General features: G+C 39.2%; 1 protein-coding gene across 2 annotated transcripts in view; it reads left to right on the forward strand.

The window, feature by feature from the left end:
• AUH (AU RNA binding methylglutaconyl-CoA hydratase) overlaps nucleotides 1-21207 on the forward strand; it is a 159627-nt gene that overhangs the window by 85145 nt on the left and 53275 nt on the right. The window contains exons 5-6 of one of the 2 annotated variants that reach the window (XM_049769573.1): nucleotides 9379-9471; nucleotides 12007-12063. In XM_049769573.1, the coding sequence (XP_049625530.1) occupies nucleotides 9379-9471; nucleotides 12007-12063 (150 nt within the window). The remainder of the gene's footprint in view (nucleotides 1-9378; nucleotides 9472-12006; nucleotides 12064-21207) is intronic. The other variant, XM_049769574.1, reaches the window with a different exon arrangement.

The raw sequence follows: 21207 nt of genomic DNA on the forward strand, positions 1-21207 counted from the left end.
TTGGCCTAAACTTATTTTTTGTAGTATCTCTGTCAGTTTTGGATATCAGTGTAATGCTAGTTTCATAGAAGATGTGAGGAAGGATTCCTGTGTGTTTTATATTTTAGAAGAGCTTAAGGATCAATAATAGTATTTTCCGAAGGTTTGATAAAACTTACCCATAAACCCATCTAGGTTAGGACTTTTATTCTTGGGGAGATTTTAAACTACTATTTTAATTTCTCTGCTTGTAAATAGCCTGTTCAGGCCTTTTATTTCCTCCTCGTTCAGCTTTAGATTATATATCTAGGAATTTTTCCATTTCTTACAGTTTCTACAGTTTAGCAGTAGAAGTAAGCTCTCATATAGTCTTGGTTTCTGGGAGTTCTTTTATAATTTCTTCCCTTTTTTTTTCTGATCATATTTATTTGAGCACTCTCTGTTGTTTTTTTTTCTTTGTGAATTTAGCCAACGGTTTATTTTGTTTGTTCTGGGGGAAAAAATGGACAACAGCTCCTGGTTTCATTGATTCCTTGTATTGCTTTCTTGATTTCTATACTTTGATTTCCACTAGTCTTTGGATTCATTTATTTTTGCTTCTCCAGACATTTAAGGTAATTTAGGTCATTGATTTGTATATTTCTTCTTTCCTTATATTTGCCTGTATTGCTATGAGTTTCCCCCTAAGTACTGCTTTTATTGTGTCCCATAGATTTTGGTAACTTGTTTATTCATTATCATTCGTCTCAAGGATTCTTTTGTTATATTTCCCCCATTATCGATTTTTCTTTGATCTAGCTGTTATTTAGTAGCATGTTCAATTTTCAGTGTTTCTCCACATCTTCTTTTTATGATTAATTTCTGTCTATGTGGCATTGTGATCTTTTGAATTTATGTAACTTAAACTTATGCCCTAAAATATGATCTCTCCTTGATAAATGTTCCATGTATACTCGAGAGGATGTTGTTATTTGGCTTTTTGAGGATGGAGGGCCCTGTACAGATCTGTTAGTTTCCAGTTCTTCTAGTTTCTCATATAGGGCTCTTGTGTCTTTACTGATACTCTGTCTAGTGGTTCCATCCCTGGGAGACAGTGGTGTGTTGAAGACTCCCGCTGCTATTGTTTCACTAGTGTTTCGTTAGGTTTGTGAGAAGAAAGGCCTTACCAACTCTGCTGATCCAACATTTGTTGACTATTTGTTGATTAGATTTATTAGTCTGTTGTCCCCTTGATCAATAAGTAGTGTCCATTTCTGTTTCTAATTACTTTCTCTACATTGAATAATATTTGGTCTAATATAATAAGTATGGCTGCCCACGCCTTTTCTTTTTCTTTTTTGTTTTTCATTGGCTTGTATAAGTATTTTTCATCCTATACTGTGAGCTAGTGTCTCTCCTGTGGTTTTACTTATGTTTCCTGTCAGCACAAATGGATGGATATTATTTCCTGGTCCACACTATCTTTTCATGTCTTTCGATGGGAGAGTTCAGTCATTGATATTCAGGGATATTATTGCTGCAAAAGGGACGTGTTGCCATTTCACTTTATAGTTTGCTACTTGGTTTATATAAGTGGCCTTTTAGGAGTCGGATCAGAATAATTTGGTTATCATAAATATTGCCAGCTCTTATTTGTCTGAGAATGTTTTTATCCTCCCCCCCTCCACTTTTTTTTGTTTTTTTTTTTGGCTACATCCTGTTGTACTCAGGGCTTACTACTTGCTCTGCATTTAGGAATTACTCCTGGCAATGTGCAGGGCAACATGGATGTCAGGGATCGAACCAGGTCAGGTCAGCCATGTGTAAAAGTGCTTATTTACTGTACTGTCTCTCTGGCCCCATCCTCCCTCCCATCTAAATGAGAGCTTTGCAGGGTAGAGTTGAAAGTTCCTTTGTTTAGTAATTTAAATATGTCATTCTACTCATCTTACTATTTCATATAGGGAAGATCTGTTGTGATTTTTATGTTATTTCGCTTATACATAAAGTTTTTCTTCTCTCATTATTTTAAAAAGCAATTTTTTATTCTGTTTGATTACTATATGTCTTGGTGCTCATTCTTCCCCTTTCCCTTTTTCTTCACCTTCTGGTGTTACATCATTCAAATATTATTCTTCTTGTCTATTCATTAAGTGCCTTACATTTTTTCTGTTTCTGATTTATTTTTGACTTTCTTACCTATGCAGGCGTGTATATATGTGTATATATATATTTAATTTTCCTAATTTAAATATGTGGTTACAAAGTTGTTCATATAGTATTCCCCTGCCCAGATAAAGTTGTTCATGATTCAGTTACAGTTATACAGTGTACAACAACCTTCACCTAAGGTGCAGGCAGGCTTATATTTTGTCTTCAAATTCATCTAGATGGTTCTCCTGTGAGATCCTGATACTATGACTTGGTGGTATGTTTTTAGCTCCTTCATTTCCATTTGTATGGAATCTCTCATAACCTGAAAATGTTCTTTGAGTTGGTTGAATTTCTTGTCTAGTGATTGCTTCATTTTTACTCTGTCCTTGTTACTTATGGAGCTATACCCTGTGGTGGTCAGGACTTAGTCATAGCTCTGGAATAGTCATAGAATCACTCCTGACTGGCCTCTGGGAATCATATATGGTGCCTTCGATCTAACCCAGGTCATCTAAGTAAAAGACAAGCACCTTGACTGCCATACTGTAGCAAAACCGAAAAATAAAAATCCCAAGTATGTTTTTTTCTTGGGGTTGTATATGTGTGGGAGTAACTAAAAAAAAAAAAAGCACTTGTGTTGGCATATATTGTATATAAGTGATAATATTAAATATTCCCTTGAGGGGCCGGCACGGTGGCGCTAGAGGTAAGGTGTCTGCCTTGCCAGCACTAGCCTAGGATGGACCACGGTTCGATCCCCCGGCGTCCCATATGGTCCCCCAAGCCAGGAGCGACTTCTGAGCGCATAGCCAGGAGTAATCCCTGAGCATTATCGGGTGTGGCCCAAAACCCCCCCAGAACAAGTTGTTTGGTTCTTTGCTTTTGTTTGTTTGTTTGTTTGGCACATCTGCAATTGAACCCAGGACCTCACTCATGCAAGTCAAAAACTGCCACTGAAGTCTTCAGCCCCTTAATTATCAAAATTTTAAATCATGGGGTTCACAAGATAGTTGAGCAAGTAGGGCACTTGACTTGTATGGCATTGACTGAGATTTGATTATTGGCATCCCATATTATGTCCCAGGCATGACCAAAAAGATCCCTCAGCATAGTCAGGAATAAGCTTTAGGACTTTTAGGAGTCCTTTAGGTGTGAACCAAAAACAAACAAAAGCAATAAAAATAAAAGGGGGGGGGGAGTTGGAGTGATAGCACTTTGGGTTTTTGATTCCCGGTGTTCAATATGGTTCCCCGAGCCTGCCAGAAGCAATTTCTGAGCACAGAGCCAGGAGTAACCGCTGAACTTCCCATCCCCAAATAGAATTACTTCCATAAGTATAAACATACAGGAGAATAGTTAAATTCTTCCTTAGAATTAAGAAAATTGGTATGCTACATCTTCCTTATTCAACTGTGGAAGGTTATAGGAGTCCAAGAATTCATCCATTTCTTCCAGTTCCTCATATTTGGTGGCATAGAGTTTCTCAAAGTAGTCAGTCTCTGATTACCCTTTGAATCTCTGTGATATCTGTAGTGATCTCCCCCTTTTCATTTCTAATACGGGTTATCAAGTTTCTCTCTCTTTCTTTGCGAGTTTTGCCAATGGTCTATCAATCGTGTTATTTTTTCAAATAACAAACATCTGTTTCTATTGATATTTTGGCCCAATTCTTGGGTTTCCACTTCATAGATTTCTGCTCTCAACTTTGTTATTTCCTACTGTCTCCCTATTTTTGGTCCCTTTTGTTGATCATTTTCTAATTTTATGAGCTGCGTCATTAGGCTGTTGAGATATGCCCCTTCTTCCTTCCTGATGTGTGCTTGAAAGCTATAACTTTTCCTCTCAGTACCACTTTTGGTGTATCCCATAGATTCTGATAGTTTGTATCTTCATTGTCATTTCTTTCCAGGAAACCTTTGATTTCCTCTTTGATTTCATCTTGGACCCACTGGTTGTTCAGTGGCAGGCTGTTTAATTTTCAGTTGTTAACGTTCTTCCTCTGTGTCCCTTTGTAGTTCACATCTAATTTCAGAGTTTTGGGTCAGCGAAGGTATCCTGCAAAATTTCTATTCTCTTGATTTTATGGAGGTATGTTTTATGTGCCAGCATGTGTCTGTCCTGGCAAATGACCCATGTACATTGGAGAAGAATGTATCCAGGTTTCTGGGGATGGAGTATGGAGTGTCCTATATATATATATATATATATATATATATATATAAAGTACTAGGCCTCTTTGTTCCATTTTTCTTTTCAGGGCTAATATATTTTTGTTGGGTTTCAGTCTGGTTGACAGGGTCGTGTTGAGGTCTCCCACAATTGTGTTATTATTGATGTCCTCTTTCAAATTTGTCAATAATTTTATTAAATAATTTGCTTATCTCTCATTGGGTGTGTTTATGTTTAGTAGTGTGATTTCTTCCTGTAGCACATATCCCTTGATTAGTATGTAGTGTCCATCTTCATCTCATACAGCTTTTCTGAGTCTAAAGTTTGTGTTGTCTGATACTAATATGGCCACCCCAGCTTTTTAAAGGGTGTTGTTTGCTTGGATGATTTTCCTCCAGCCTTTGATTTATATTTGTTATTTTTTGGGTCAAACCCGGCAGAACTCAGGGGTTACCCTGGTTCTACACTCAGAAATTGCTCGTGGCAGGCTCGGGGGACCATATGGGATGCCAGGATTTGAATCACTGTCCTTCTGCATGCAAGGTAAATGCCTTACCTTTATGCTATCTCTCCGGCCCTCAGCCTTTGATTTTGTGTCTATGTTTGTTCTGACTATTCAGGTGTGTTTCTTGTAGGCAGCAGAAGGTTGGATTCATCTTTTTGATTCATTTCGCCACTCTGTGTCTCTTAACTGGTGCATTTAGTACAACTCTCCAAAGCATTGTACAGATGTAATAAGATTCCTCTAAAGATACCCATGACATTCTTCAAAGAAGTGGATCACACACTTCTGAAATTCATTTGGAACAGTAAACACCCTTGAATAGCCAAAGCACTCCTTGGGCAAAGAAATATGGGAGGCATTAGTTTCCCCAACTTTAAACTGTATTACAAAGCAATAGTTATCAAAACAGCATGGTATTGGAATAGAGACCCTCAGATCAGTGGAATAGGTTTGAATACTTAAAGAATGTTCCCCAGACATACAATCACCTAATTTTTGATAAAGGAGCAAGAAATCCTAAATAGAGCAAGGAAAGCCTCTTCAACAAGTGGTGTTGGCACAACTGTTAGCCACTTGTAAAAAAGCGAACTCAGACCCCCCCCCCCCCCCAGCTAACATCATGTACGAAGATAAAATCCAAATGGATTAAAGACCTGGATATCAGACCTGAAACCATATGGTATATAGAACAACATGTAGGTAAAACACTCCATGACATTGAGACTAAAGGCATCTTTAAGGAGGAAACAGCACTCTCCAAACAAGTGGAAGCAGAGATAAACAGATGGGAATATATTAAGCTGAGAAGCTTCTGCACCTCAAAGGAAATAGTGCCCAGGATACAAGAGCCCCCCACTGAGTGGGAGAAACTATTTACACAATACCCATCAGATAAGGGGCTAATCTCCAAAATATACAAGGCACTGACAGAAATTTACAAGAAAAAAAAACATCTAATCCCATCAAAAAATGGGGAGAAGAAATGGACAGACACTTTGAGAAAGAAGAAATACAAATGGCCAAAAGGCACATGAAAAATGCTCCACATCGCTAATCGTCAGGGAGATGCAAATCAAAACAACTATGAAGTACCATCTCACGCCACAGAGATTGGTGCATTTCACAAAGAATGAGAATAAGCAGTTCTGGCGGGGATGTGGAGAGAAAGGAACTCTTATTCACTGCCGGTGTGAATGCTGTTTAGTACAACCTTTATGGAAAGCGATATGGAGATTCCTCCAAAACCTGGAAATTGAGCTCCCATACGATCCAGCTATACCACACCTAGGGTTTTGCCCTAGGAACACAAAAATACAATACAAAAATCCCTTCCTCACACCTATATTCATTGCCATACAATTTACAATAGCCAGACTCTGAAAACAACCAAGATGCCCTTCTATAGGTTAATGGCTAAAGAAACTGATACGTATACACAATGGAATATTATGCAGCCGTCAGGAGAGATGAAGTCATGAAATTTTCCTATACATGGATGTACATGGAATCTATTATGTTAAGTGAAATAAATCAGAGGGAGAGAGATAGACACAGAACACTCTCACTTTTCTCTGGATTTTAAGGAAAATTAAGGGTATTATTGTAATAATGCCCAGAGGCAATAGAGATGAGGGCCAGAAGGACCATCTCACAGTCTGAAGGTCACCACAAAGAGTAGTGAGTGTAGTTAGGGAAATAACTACACTGAGAACTGTCATAACCATGTGAATGAATGAAGGAAGTAGAAAGCCTGCCTAGAGTGCAGGTCACTTTTTGGCCATTTGTATTGCTTCTTTGTAGAAATTTCTGTTTATCGTTTCTCCTTATGATCTGATGTGATCGATTTTTTTCCTGGTAAAGTTTTACTAGTGCCTGATATCTTATATTAGCCCCTTATCAGATGAGTGTTGGGTAAGTAATTTTCCCCAGTCTGTGGACTGTTTTTTGTATTCTGGTCATGATTTCCTTTTCAGGTACATAAGGTCCTCAACTTAATATAGTCCCGTTTATTTATTTTTGCTCCCATTTGCTTGGTCAGTGGTGTTTTGTCATTAAAGATACCTCTATCTTAAATATTATGGAGAAATTTTCCTATATTGTATGTACCTATGGTTTAGATGTAATATCAAGATCTTTATTTTATTTTGATCTTATTTTTGTGCATGATGTTAAAAAGAGAACTTAGCTTCTTCCCCCAACCTCTTGCATATAGCTGACTTGTTCTCCCCATAGACTTAGCTTCTTCCCCCAACCTCTTGCATATAGCTGACTTGTTCTCCCCATACCACTGGTTGAAGAGACTTTCTTTGCTCCACTTCATATTTTTGGTTTGTCTGTCTTTCTTTCTTTCTTTCTTTCTTTCTTTCTTTCTTTCTTTCTTTCTTTCTTTCTTTCTTTCTTTCTTTCTTTCTTTCTTTCTTTCTTTCTTTCTTTCTTTCTTTCTTTCTTTCTTTCTTTCTTTCTTTCTTTCTTTCTTTCTTTCTTTCTTTCTTTCTTTCTTTCTTTCTTTCTTTCTTTCTTTCCTCTCCTCCCCTCCCCTCCCCTCCCCTCCCCTCCCCTCCCCTCCCCTCCTCTCCTCTCCTCTCCCCTCCCCTCCCCTCCTCTCCTTTTTTTGGTTTTTGGGTCACACTCGGCAGTGCTCAGGGGCTACTCCTAGCTCTATGCTCAGAAATCGCTCCTTGCAGAGGTTCAGGGGAACATATGGGATGCCGGGATTCGAACCACTGACCTTCTGTATGCAAGGCAAATGCCTTACCTCCATGCTATCTCTCCGGTCCCATATTTTTGGTTTCTTTATTGAAGATTGACTGATCTTTACCTGAGGGTCTGTAGGTCTGTCTGGAGGGCAGTAAAGAAAGCAGCTGTACTCTATTAATCTAAGGGTTTGTCTTTATTCCAGTACCATACTGTTTTAATTGAGAATGTGATTCTATTTTACGTGCAGTAATGACTTTGGGAACAACTCTTACTAACGTGTTACTCTTATTTTATAGACTTCTTTTTTTGTCACATAAAAATAGATAATATTTTTCAATAAAGCTCATTTCCTGACTATAAAAACTGGTACATTAGCTTTCTCCCCACCCCACCTCCCCCCCCCCCCAACAAAATGCCATTAAGCTTGTTGCCTGAGCACCTTTCAGTGTCTCCTATCCTTTTGGCATACATAGTGAAATGCTGGCCCAAGATTTTATATTCCCTCCTCTCCTGAAAATCACCTACTTTAGTTGACAGAGCCTATGAGTACCCCTTTCCCAGTCTTTTCAGACTGCTCTTAGAATATATTCATTTCATCAGAACCTTTATTCTGGAATGAGACAGTTTACCTCACTAATTTTTCTTGGTATTAAGTGATCAGGAAATGAATCTGTCTGTGTTTAGGATATAATATAATCTATCTTAATACTGACGGGAGAGATTTTTAGGGTGCAACTTTTAATTTTATATTCTGCCAAGATCTTAAAATAATGAACTGGTTAGCTATTTTAAAGTCTTTTTTAAAGATGAAATCTATATGTTGTACAAAAGTCCCTGCTAAAATAAAATTTTTTCTGTACTCAAGAAAGTCTGATTTCTGGATCTCGGCTGTGTTTGGGCAGATCCTCAGACCTTTTTCTAGTATTTTCTTCTCTGAAGTGTTGTGGTTGATCAAACCACTCATTTTCTTGTTTTCATTGTTGTATGTATCAGTAAATGATAGAGTTAGAGTATTTGAGCTTATGCCTGCCACCCACAAGACTGTTGCTTTTTCTTTTTTTTTCTTTCTTTTCTTTTTTAGTAAATGTGACATTTCTTTGAATGTGACTGTCATTCTAAATACCAACCTAACCCATGAATATGACATTATACTTAAATCATGACAGCTTGAGATTTGTGTGGACAAAACATAAAGCCTTTGCTTGAAGCTATAGGGCACTTGCTTTGCCTGAGTTTGATCCCTGCCATCCTGTATCTTCCCCCTAGACCACCAGTAGTAATCCAGGAGTAAGTACAGAGCCAGGAATAAGCCCTGAGCATCACCAAGTGTGATCTGAAAACCAAAAATTAAAACCAAAACATCCCACCAGAAAATCCCCCCAAAACTCATAGATGTCATTAAGTCTGAAAATCAAGAAGTCAGAATTATCATTCCATTATGGAAAAGCATTTAGGAAAGTATTTTTATAATGTAGAAAGACAAAGTTGGGTATGGAGTGATAGCACAGTGGGCATTTGCTTTGCATGTGGCTGACTTGGGTTTGATCCCTGACATCCTATATGGATCCAGAGCCTGCCAGGAATGGTCTGAGTACAAAGCCAGGAGTAACCCTTAAGCAACCCTGGGTTTGGCCCCCAAACAAAAAAAAAACCAAAATAATTAAAGTTAATAATATTTGTATGATAAAACACTATTACTTTTATTTTTTGTTACTTAGTTTTGAAGACTGTAATGAAGAAAAATGCTTACTTTGTTTATGGCAAAACAAAATCAAAATTCCTATGCACAATGCTACTTGACAAATATATGCAGAATAAACGAATCTAAAAGGGATTTCCCAGTGGAACAATTTATTCTTACTGAAGAAGCCATAATTTTCTCCTTTTTATTTCAGCTAATCTTCCAGTTCCAACCATTGCTGCAATAGATGGATTGGCTCTTGGAGGTGGTCTTGAACTGGCTTTAGCATGTGATATAAGAGTAGCAGGTAAGATCGAATACTGTAACAAACATGTTTTGTAAAATAAATGAAGTTTGTATTTACTGTTTAATCAATTTTAAATATTTCTTTTTGGGTGGTTTGGAAGACTTACAGAAAATTTCTACTGGACTTAAGAAATAATTTAAATATTCTTTATTTTTTTCCATTCAACCTGTGTATGTCTTATTATCAAAGAAAGATATATTTACTTACATGAGGAACAATTTCAGAATTTTAAAATACTTGACATTTTAGTGAAGGAAAGAGTCTGGTTATGTCTGAAGGGAACTGGGATCAAGACATGAAGTTGAGCTTGGGCAAGTGAGTTTGGATTCTGGTGTCCAATTTTAGGTCACTTCCCTTCTTTAAAATGTGGGGAGAAGATAGTTGTTGTGGAGAGTAGGTAGGTCTAGGATGTGTTTTTTTTTTTAAGTGGGGGAGTGGTTGAGCCATACTGGCAGCACTCGGATTACTCCTGTTTCTGTGATCAGAAATCATTCCTGGCAGGCTTGGCGGACCATAGCCTGCCGGGATGCTGGGGATTGAATCTGATCAGCCATGTGCAAGGCTAACCCTACTTGTTAGGCTGTTTATCCAGTTCCACTAGAACGCATTTTGTTCAAACTTTGTGTTTGTTTTTGGGCCACACCTGCAATTGCTTAGGCTTTTTCCTAGTTCTATTAGAGCTTATTCCTGGTTCAGTAGTCCACTATTGGTGGACTCGGTGGATCTTTTTGGGTTCTAGGGATTGGAATCTTGAAGGCCACATGCAAAGCAAATGCTCTACCTGCTCTACTATCGCTGCCTCCCCTCCTGACTCTTAAGTACTGTTGGCAAATAATAAAACATGGTCAGTTCTATTCTATTAATCTAAATGCCCAAGGTATTTTCTGGTACTGGCAGGAACGAGGGAGAGAAAGGATGTCACAAACTCCAAATATGTGGTCGAGATGGGATTTGACTCAGGCATTGTGACATACCAGCCCTACTACTGTGACCGCCAAAAACACTGCACATGCTGCGTTCTCCCCCCCCCCCCCTTTTAGTTTTTGGGCCACACCTGGCAGCAGGCACTCAGGGGTTACTCCTGGCTTTGTACTCAGAAATTCTCTTGGTAGGTGACCATATGCGATGCCAGGGATCGAACCAGGTCTGTCCTGGGTTGGCTGCATGCAAGGCAAATGCCCTACCAACTGTCTGTCACTCCGACTCCAAAACTCCACACGTTGCATTCTTGATGGTGTCACCAATCTGTATCATCAGGGAAGACATGTGGCATGAGGTGCAGGGCAGTAAAGAAAGTAGCTAGTGCTCAGACTGCTTGTATCTTGGTCTGCTAACTACCTTGCCAGCAGAAAGAGCTGCTTATGAAAAAAAAAGTCTGAGAGTCTGGAGCGATAAGAAGTAAACTTACTTGCCTTGCACATATTGAACGGGTTACATCCCCAGCATCTCAGATGGTCTCCCAAGCCTGCCAGGAATGATTTCCTCAGCACAGAGCCAGGAGTAATCCCTGAGTATAGCTAGCTGTGATCCCAAAACACATACAGAGTCTGGATTCCACCCCCAAGCACATATTGTCCTTTTGATCAACAAGGAGGAGGGATTCCTGAGTTTAGAACCTGAGCACAACTGTGTGTGCGCCCATAAAAGCAAAACTAAATACCAAAAATAGAGTCTGGGATGTTTTAAATAATTTTTAATATCTTTATTTTAAACACCTTGATTACAAATATGATTGTAGTTGGATTTCAGTCATCTAAAGAACACTCACCTTCACCAGTGCAACATTCCCATCACCAATGTTCGAAATTTCCCTCCCAATTCATGAATTCTTTGTTTCTTTATCATTTTAGTCTTGATCTTTATTTTCCTTGAGTGAAATCACTGGGTTTTAAGTTTAAAAAGCTCAGGTGTATGTAATTCATTTCTAAAAGAGTCCTGGGAATTATGAAGTGGGAAATAGTCCTGGTATGTTTGGATATGTAGATAAAGAAATAATTAAGATGTTTTAAAGTAGCTGTAAACAATGAAAATAAAATGAAGACCTGTTGCAGCTGTCATAGTAGTAAAACCATTTGTTAATGGTAACTAGAGATTTGGTCTTGAGAAGTTGCCACATCTGATGTGATATATTAAGCTATTTGATCTGGAGGCCTATTCAGGCAGCTGAAGAATGCACTACTTGTCAGACACAGCTTCTCTCCTGATTTTGCATAATTAATGGCGCTGAAGGATTCCAAAATGATCTGGATGCATCAGGTCAGATGAAATAGTCAGAACCCTGACATTTCTGCTTAAAAGTGAATCTGTCAAGTAATTTGTAACAGAAAATGTTAAGTGAATTGTGTCATCTGTATTACTTAGTGTGCTTACTCATTTTCGTAACTCAGTGTCTCTGAAGTGGTTTTCAAAAAAAAAGCATGTGCATCATAACTTTCATTAATAAATGGAATATTTGTATCTTGTTTGACTACCTTTGCGAGTCTTATTTTAATTCACTCACACAGGTGATATTTAATTTTCTCCCTTCCTTTGTAGCTTCCTCTGCCAAAATGGGCCTGGTTGAAACCAAATTGGCGATCATTCCTGGTGCAGGTAGGACTTTTCCATGCACTCCTTTCAGTCTCTGACCTTGTGTCCTTGGGCAGGACATAAGGTATAAACTGGAACAGCAATGTTTCCGGTTCACAGATGGATTTTGCTTGTTCCTGTGCCATTGCTTGTAATAAAGGCATGCCCTGAAAATGTGGAGGTGCTGTCGCTCTCTTCTAGGCAGTTTTGACTTTAATAATCATTGTTCATATTGTTCTTGTCACTTTCATGAAGGAGGATATTGCTATTTCCAAACTTTGTGCCCCCTGCACAGTTCAGAGTTCTCTGGCTTCTTTTCCTCCTTTTTCATCTTATAGTGCTGCAGAGAGGACCGGTCTTGGCTTATGCATGCATCAGGGCTAGTTAACTTGTGATGCTGTCACTGAATAGAAAATCAGTGGCCACTTCTCTAGGACCCTGTCCAGGAAAGCATTTCTAGTGCTGAAGATGAAATTTCGTGCTCTCTCACAACAAGTCTGGCACATTTGCCCATTTGCTGGGTTATTGTTTAGAGACATTGGTATTGTATGATGCTGTTCTTTCAAAAGTTAGATTGTGCATCCTGAAGCTTAAAAGCATGTGAGAGAACAAGAGAAATAGGGTAAAAATTCAGTGGCAGCATTGAACATGTCTTGTGTGTTTGATTTCAAGAGGTTAAATCATTTGCTTCATCTTATCAGAGATATCCATATCCTGATGAGGAAGGCAGAAATTAATATAGAAACCATCAAAGTGAAACCTGCTCTTATCTTTGTGCCCAGTGTGACTTATAAAAATGCTGTTTGTTTTCTCTTTTCCCCCTTTGTGAATTATAAGTCTTCCATAGTTGTATTTCAGGCATATAGTGACAGTGAATTAGGGCCATTCCCACCACCAGTGTTGGCCTCCGTCCACCAGAGTTCCCAGTATGCTTCTCATACCTCCACCCAAAGCCCCCTGGACTACTAGTTTAACAGGTCCTTTTTGTGTATAGCTTGTTGTATTTTGGGTCTCTTGATACTATTGTTGACTTTGTGCTGGGTATTTAGTTCCACCATAGTTCCCAGCATGCTTCCCATACCTCCAACCCATTGCCCCCTGGACTACTAGTATCAGGTCCCTTTTGTGTATAGCTTGTTATAGTTTGGGTGACACTTGATTCTAGTGTCATTGACTTTGGTTTTGGTATTGAGGTCTGGCCATTTTTTTTGAAAATACTGGTTTTTTTTTTTTTTAGGTATGTAAGATTTGAGAAACAAAGGCTGAGAAAAAAATATAGAATGTTTTAAAAATTTGTTTGAGAAGTGAGTATTGGTAGCTGGGAAGGCAATGGCTGTAGTTGAATGGTGACTCTTCTCCCTCACCCCAATCTGGAACATGAGAATGTGACTTTATTTGGAAAAAGGGTAATTTTCTTTTTCCTGTTCTCTGTCCTTCCCTCCCTCCCTCCCTCCCTCCCTCCCTCCCTCCCTTCCTTTCTTCCTTCTTTCCCCCACTTTCCTTCCCTTCCATCTTTCTTTTTTTGGGGGGCCATACCTGTTGAAGCTCAAGGCTCAACAGCTCTTGGCTCTGCAGTAAAGAGTCACTCCTGGCTGACTTGGGGATGACTTGGATGCCAGGGATTGAACCCAGGTTAGCTACATGTAAGGCAAGCACCATGCTGGTCTCTCTAGCCTGGAAAACTGATCTTTACAGAGCAAAAATAATTTAGGTATCTTACGTTTATTCTGGATTATCTGAAGAAACCTTTAATCTTATGCTGAGTGTCCTGACAAGAGAAGACTCAGATGTGAGAGAGAGTGAGTGGAGTAATGGTATCTCCAAGTCACAGAGGATTGTAGACTGCTGAGGGTAAAGGAGGCTGGGAAGACATATGGACAGATAGATGCTTTTACAGTGGTTTCCAAAAGTAGTGATCTTGGTGAAACCTTGGTTTTGTTTGTAGCCATTGAGTTTGTGGTAGTGAGTGAGAGTGAGAGTGAGAGAGAGAGAGAGAGAGAGAGAGAGAGAGAGAGAGAGAGAGAGAGAGAGAGAGATTGTGGGGAGGGAGAGAGGAGGGGAGAGGAGGGGAGAGGAGAGGGGAGGGGAAGGGAGGGAACCTTGGTTTTGTTTGTAGCCATTGAGTTTGTGGTAGTGAGAGAGAGAGAGAGTTAGTTTGTGGGGAGGGAGAGAGGAGGGGAGAGGAGAGGAGAAGAGAAGGGAGGGGAGGGGAAGGGAGGGAAGAAAGAGGGGAAGGGAGGGGAGGGAAGAAAGAGGAGAGGAGAGGGAAGAGGGGAGGGGAGAGAGGAGAGGAGAGGAGAGGGGAGGGGAGGGGAGGGGAGGGGAGGGGGAAGAAAAGGAGAAAGAAGAGGGGAGAGGAGGGGAGGAGAGGGAAGGGGAGGGGAGAGAGATGTTTTGATCACACCTGGCTGTGCTCTAGGCTTACTTCTGGTAATACACCCAGCGATCATTTCCTGTTGTTGCTGGAGTGGAAGTGAATCTGTGGTACCAGGGATTAAACAGGGTCAGCCCTATCTGCAAGGCAAGCACTTTACCTTATCTATCTCTGTAGCTCCTAAAATAACTTTTTTAAATTTCTTATTTTGCTTGGGTGGTGCTCTGTACTCCTGGTGCTATGCTCAGGAATCACACCTGGCATAGTTAATTAGCATATGGGATGCAGGCGCCTGAACCTGGATCATCTGCATGCAAGATAATCACCTTAACTGCCATGCTATTACTCCAGCCCAAGTTTATTTTTTAACTTGAAGTTGGGTCTTAAAAACTTGAATCTTGGGGCCTGAGCAGTGGTGAAGTGGTAGGCCGTTTGCCTTGTACATAGCTGTCCTAGAATGGACTGGTTCGATCCCCCAGCATCCCACATGTTCCCCTGAGCCAGTTGCGATTTCTGACCGCAGAGCCAAGAGTAATCCCTGAGCATCACAGGGTGTGGCCCCAAAACCAAAAAACAAAACACTTGAATCTTAAAAATTATTTTTAAGTCACAGATTTTCTTAAATAGAAAAATGATTGTTTGGAAGAGAGTAGGATTCATATTGAAGGCGGGTCTCAATGGATCATTTTTATAAAGTAATTTTTAGTGTTCTAAATTTTGTTCTTTATTAGAAAAAGACTGTTTAATACCCAGTGAATTTTGGAAGTAACTTGTAGATGAAAAGGAAGGTGTGAAGAAATGTAGAACCATAGTAACACAAAAACTTTTGAAAGCAGAGTATAGGGAGATAGCCACATGGTAGGGCATGTGCAAGACCTTGATTTGATCTTGAGAGACCTGGATGGACAGTGGCTAACCACCACCAAATGCTGCTAGAAATGAGCCCAGAGCCCAAGCACTGTCAGTTGTGTGCCTTAGGAGAAGCAAAAACATGAAGATAGATATGAAGTACAATTTTATTATTATTATTAATATTATATTTATTTATTATTATTATTAATATTATATTTAAACACTGTCAGTACAGAGTTGTTCATGATTGTTTTATTCTTACAATATATATCACTCTTCACCCATGGATGTTTCCCACCACCAATACACCTGGTTTCTCCCCCCCCCCCCACTCTGGTTTTTCTACTCTGCCCTCTGTGTGCCCCTGGGGCAGGCATTTGTTCCTCCCCCTCACTCTCTTTTCCTTTTTTTCCTTTCTATACACTGGTGTGCACTATTGTTAATTAAGGGATGCTGTGCATATTACTTTATCTCCATTCAATACCCAGTTATTGTCTCAAGTATTCCGTTTCTTCTATCATTGTCATAGTGGTCTCTTCTTTGCCCTAACTGTACTGTTCCACTATTTGTGGCAGGCTTCCTACAATGGACTGTTTCTCCTGACCCTTCTCTCTAGTGTCTTTGGATATTATTACCATACCTTTATTTTTCTTATAAGCCATAAATGAGTAAGATTACTGTATATCTATCCCTCACCCTCTGATTCAATTCATTCAGCATAATACTTGCCATATTCATCTATGAATAAGGAAATTTCATGACTTTTTTTTTTGTTTTTTTTGGGCCACACCCTGTGATGCTCAGGGGTTACTCCTGGCTATGTGCTCAGAAATAGCTCCTGATTTGGGGGATTATATGGGACTCCTGGGGATTGAACCGCTGTTTGTCCTAGGTCAGCCACATCAAAGCAAATGCTCTACCGCTGCACCACTGCTCCAGCCCTCATGACTTTTTTTTCCCTAACAGCTACATAGTATTTCATTGTTAATGTACCATAGTTTCTTTAGCAAGTCATTTGTTCTCAGGTAGTTTCTAGATGCAGATAGCATTTTTGTTTTGTATTTTGTATTCCTAGGGTATTTCCCTAGGAGTTGTATTGCTGGGTTATGTGGAAGCTCAATTTTCAAAAAGGCTGGACCAGTCTGCATTCCCACCAGTAGTGAAGAGAGTACCTTTCTCCCTGCATCTGCACCAGCCCTGGTTGTTCTTGCCCTCTGTGATGTGTGCCAGTATCTGTGATGTGAGATGATACCTCATTGTTTGCATCTCCCTTATAAATAGTGATGTGGAGCATTTTTTAATGTGTTTTTTGACCTTCTGTATTTTTTTTTGTGAAAATGTGAGACATAATTTTAAAAGAGGTATAATCAACTGGTACTTTTGTTTACATACATATATTTATTTGACTAAGAAAATATTATAATACATAAATTGTAATGTTAATAGTTTGAAGTTCTAGTTAATTTAAAAGTAACTAAAATATAGAACCTTTCTTCCTGCCAGTACTCTCAATTATACCAGGCATGTTAGTACATAAAAAACCTACTCTGTTCTCTAGTATTTTTGAATTTAGGGAGTTGTCTAAACTTTCTGTTTTCTTCCATCTGGGAAGAAATAGCGAAAAATGAAATTTCCCTTATGAAACAGCAACTGGGGGGGGGGGGCAGATCAATAGCTCAGTGGTATAGCATTTGCCTTGCATGCTGCTGACCTCAGTTCAATCCCCCATGTCCCATATGTGGTTCTCCAAGCCAGGAGCAATTTCTGAGTGCATAGCCAGTAGTAACCAGGTGTGGCCCTAAAACCAACCAACCAACCAACCAACCAACCAACCAACCAAACAAACAAACCCAGCAACTTGGGGTAAAAGATCAGGCTCAACAGTTTGCCCACTCTTACCACTTCTATTCAATATAGTATGGAAGTTCTTGCTGTAGCAGTTTAGGCAAGAAAAAGATATCAAGGGCATACAGATGAGAAAGTAAAAAAGTAAAGTTCACTATTTGTGGATGACCATACTTAGAAAAACCTAAAGCCGGTGTATGTCTGTCTACTGTCCTCTTGCGTGAAACTCTTGGGAGTGGGCCAAAAAAGGGCTCCAGAAAACTCGCTCTCCCAGAGGCCATTCTCAGGGCAGGACTCCAGAACATAAAAACCGGCTAGCTTTTGCAGAAGCCGGGTCCCCTGTTTGTGACATCAGGCTGGGAAAATCCACGAAACTACGCCTGCCCAGTGGGGCCCAACTGTGAAAAAATGTGAGTGCTACCTGTGTATGTCTGTCTACTGTCCTCTTGTGTGAAACTCTTGGGAGTGGGCCGAAAAGAGGCTCCAGCAGAGCACGGCTGCTTCGCTTCGCTACGCGGCCGTGCACTCTTTCTAAGAAAAGAACACCATCGCAACAAGAAGAAAAAAAATCACACTAAGAACTGTGCTAGATCACAGAAGCAAGCATTTCTCTCCGGACTGTCTTCTCTGTTGCATGCTCGGGCCTAAGATTTGATCCAGTGTGAGGCTTCATCCACGGAGGACTTCCCTCCCTTAGAGGCAAGTCAGCCCATCCAGAAAGGGCGGAACCAGAGGAGTGTGCTGCCTGCATCATATAGCCAATGAATACCACCACAACACGTAGAAAAACCCACAATACAAGTGTGGCAATGGGGAAACAACGCAGGCCAACATCAGACATAGAGAATGGAGATGACAATTCTGATGACCAGATAATGACCAACCAACTAATCAACCTCTCAGATAAGGACTTTAGACTATCAATATGGAAGATGCTCAACGGACTCAAAGAAACCATGGATCGAGTTGAACAGAACACTAATAAGAACCAAGAAAATATGAAGACAGAAATCACAAAACTCCAAACTGAAATAACATGTCAACTAACAGGCCTGAAAAAGTCAGTAAACGAAGTGAATGACAAAATGGATAAGCTCTGGGACAGGTTATCAGAAGCTGAGAATAGACTTGGTGCTGTGGAAGATGAGATACATAACAATTCCATACAGCAGGAGAGATTGGAAAAAAAACTTAAAGCAAATGAGCAGACAATAGAAAAACCTAAAGCCTGCAAAAAACTTTACAAAAAAATAGATTTGTACAGTAATGTAGCAAGTTAAAAAGTCAACACAACGGAGTTCATAGCATTTTTATAAACAATTAATAAAATAGAGATTAAAAATTAAACCTATTCATAATTGTGCCTCAGAAAATTAAGCTTGGAATTGGGTTAACTAAAAGTTAAAGGAAATTAAAAACTCATCTGCTGCTCACAGATTGGGAGGATTAACATCTTGTCAAAATGGCATACTTCACAAAGCATTGTATAGACTCATTGTAGTTCTTCTACAGATATCTATAACATGTTTTAAAGAAATAGAGAAAATATCTTTGGAATTAATTTTTAACAATAACAACACTCCTCCCCCAATAACTGAAACAATACTTAGGAAAAAGAAGACAGGAGACATCACTTTTTTCAACTTCAAACTATTTTAAAGCAGTTTTATGCTTCTTGCCCTTTATCAAAGATTAATTGAATGGGGAACATTCTCTGAATACTCAAGTCTTTTCCATTGAACTTAGGGTCTGTCTTTATTCCAAGACAGTGCTATTTTAATGAATATTGCTTTGTAATACAGTTTAAAGTTAGGGAAAGTGATTCCTCCCATCTTCTTTTTCCTAAGGATTGCTTTAGCTATTCGTGGGTGTTTATTGTTCCAAATGAATTTCAGAATGTTTGATCCACTTCTCTGAGGAATGTCAGAGAATCTTTAGAGAGGCTGCATTAAATCTATCCAGTACTTTGGGGAATATTGCCATTTTAATGATGCTAATTCTCCCAATCTATGAACAGTGTATGTGGCTCCATTTCCTTGTGTCCTTCTTTTAATTTTTGAAGCAGTGTTTTGTAGTTTTCTATGTATCAGTCTTTCACCTCTTTAGTTGACTCCAAAGTATTGGTTTCTGTAGCACTATGGTGATGGGGATTTTCTTTTTAAAGTCCATTTCTTTTCTATCATTATTTGTGTATAAGAAGGTCATTGATTTTTGTGTGCTAATTTTGTAGCCTATCACTTTGCTATATGAATTTATTGTTTGTAGAAGCCTTTTGATAGAGAGAGTCTTTAGGGTTTTCTAAATATAGCAGCATGTCATTTGCAAACAGTGAGAGCTTAGCTCTCCAGAAGTGATTCCTGAGCACCTTCAGCTGTGGCCAAAAAATCTATACATACACATACATACCAATCTGGACATATTTTCTGTGAAACTATTTTTAAAGAATTCAGGCACATCTGAGGGCCAGGGGTTTATTCCTGGTTCTGTACTCAGAAATTGCTCCTGGCAGTCTCGGGGGTTATATGTACTTTATTCATTTTGTGCCCAGATTTAATAATAATAATAATCTGTGATTGTTTCTATTTTTTTGAGGGGGGGCCCCACTTGTTTGTGCTCGGGTTTACTCTTGACTATGCACTCTGGATTTATTCCTGGCAGGCTCGTGGGACCATTAGGGTTCTAGGAATTAAAGCCAGGTCGGTTGTGTACAAGACAAGCATCCTACCTTTTATACTATCTCTTTGTCCCCTAAAATTTTATTTTATTTTTATTATCTCCTTTGCTTTTTACCCTATTGTTTGTGTTAATTGAATATATTTTTATTCTGATTTATTTCCTTTGTTGTCTTATGATTCTTTTCTCTGTATACTGTAATTACATAATGGCATTTTGCCAAGTGAATAAATAGTTCACCTATGAGAATGCTACAGTATGTACTTAGTATTTCATTCTTTTTTCTGACCTTTATGCTATTTCAACATTTTAAATAAAATCCACACTGCATGGCTAATTTTATTAAATAATTTTTAATTGGAAAAGTATTTTTATATTTACCTCTAAGTTCTAATTTTTTTTTGCTCTGAGCCGACCCATGACCCATCTGTTATTATTGCTCTCTGCAGGTGGAATTTCTTGAGTATTTCTCTTGGGTACATCAGAATACCAGTCATGAGTTGTGTAGCAGTATAGTAACATTCTGAGCGGTGGGCCACTGATTATTTGTGAATGTGCAAATGTCAGAGTGTCGATCTATCTAAACTGATGGAATAGTTTTAGTGCTTATTGAGGTAAGGCTATGGGCTGTACATATGTAGAAGTGTGTCCTTGGCCCAGATATTAAGTGACACGTGACTGACTTACATCTCTGTATTTGAAAGTAGTTATGCTGGTTATAGATTTCAAGTTAGCATGTTTTTCTTACAAGGAATTTTCTGTTACCTTTGTATCTATCATATTTTGGTTTTGGTTTTACTTATCACTGTCTTTGAGCAGTCTAACTTATAGTATACTTCATTGCCTTTTTTTCCCCCCATGATACTTTTGCTTGGCATTTATTGAGCTTAAATGTCTGCTTTCTGATGATTTTGTGGCCTCAGAGATTCAGGTTCTTTTCAGACACACATAGTGCGCAGTGGGCAGGGGGTAGGTACTCTTAGGTTTTTTTGATTTTTATCTTTGCAATTTAGTTATGTGGTCTCTCTAGTCTCCTAATTTCTGGTTTCCATTTTTCTGATAAAACTTACATGTCATATGATGTTGTCAATGTTTGTTAGCTTACTTATTTATTTGACATTTTAGGAAGAAGGTAAATTTAATCTACTAGACCTTTGCTAAAAGTTCCTACTTTTTGTTGTTGTTGTTTTTGGGCCACACCCGGTGACACCCAGGGGTTGTTACTCCTGGCTAGGCGCTCAGAAATCACTCCTGGCTTGGGGGACCATATGGGACGCCAGGGGTTTGAACCGTGGTCCTTCCTAGGCTAGTGCGCACAAGGCAGATGCCTTACGGCTTTCACCAACCCTCCGGCCCCAAGTTCTGACATTTTTAAAATGAATACAAATGCTCTCATCTTTAATTGCATTATGTTTGCCAAACTA

Source organism: Suncus etruscus, chromosome 3, assembly GCF_024139225.1.
Source record: "Suncus etruscus isolate mSunEtr1 chromosome 3, mSunEtr1.pri.cur, whole genome shotgun sequence".
NCBI lineage: Eukaryota > Metazoa > Chordata > Mammalia > Eulipotyphla > Soricidae > Suncus > Suncus etruscus.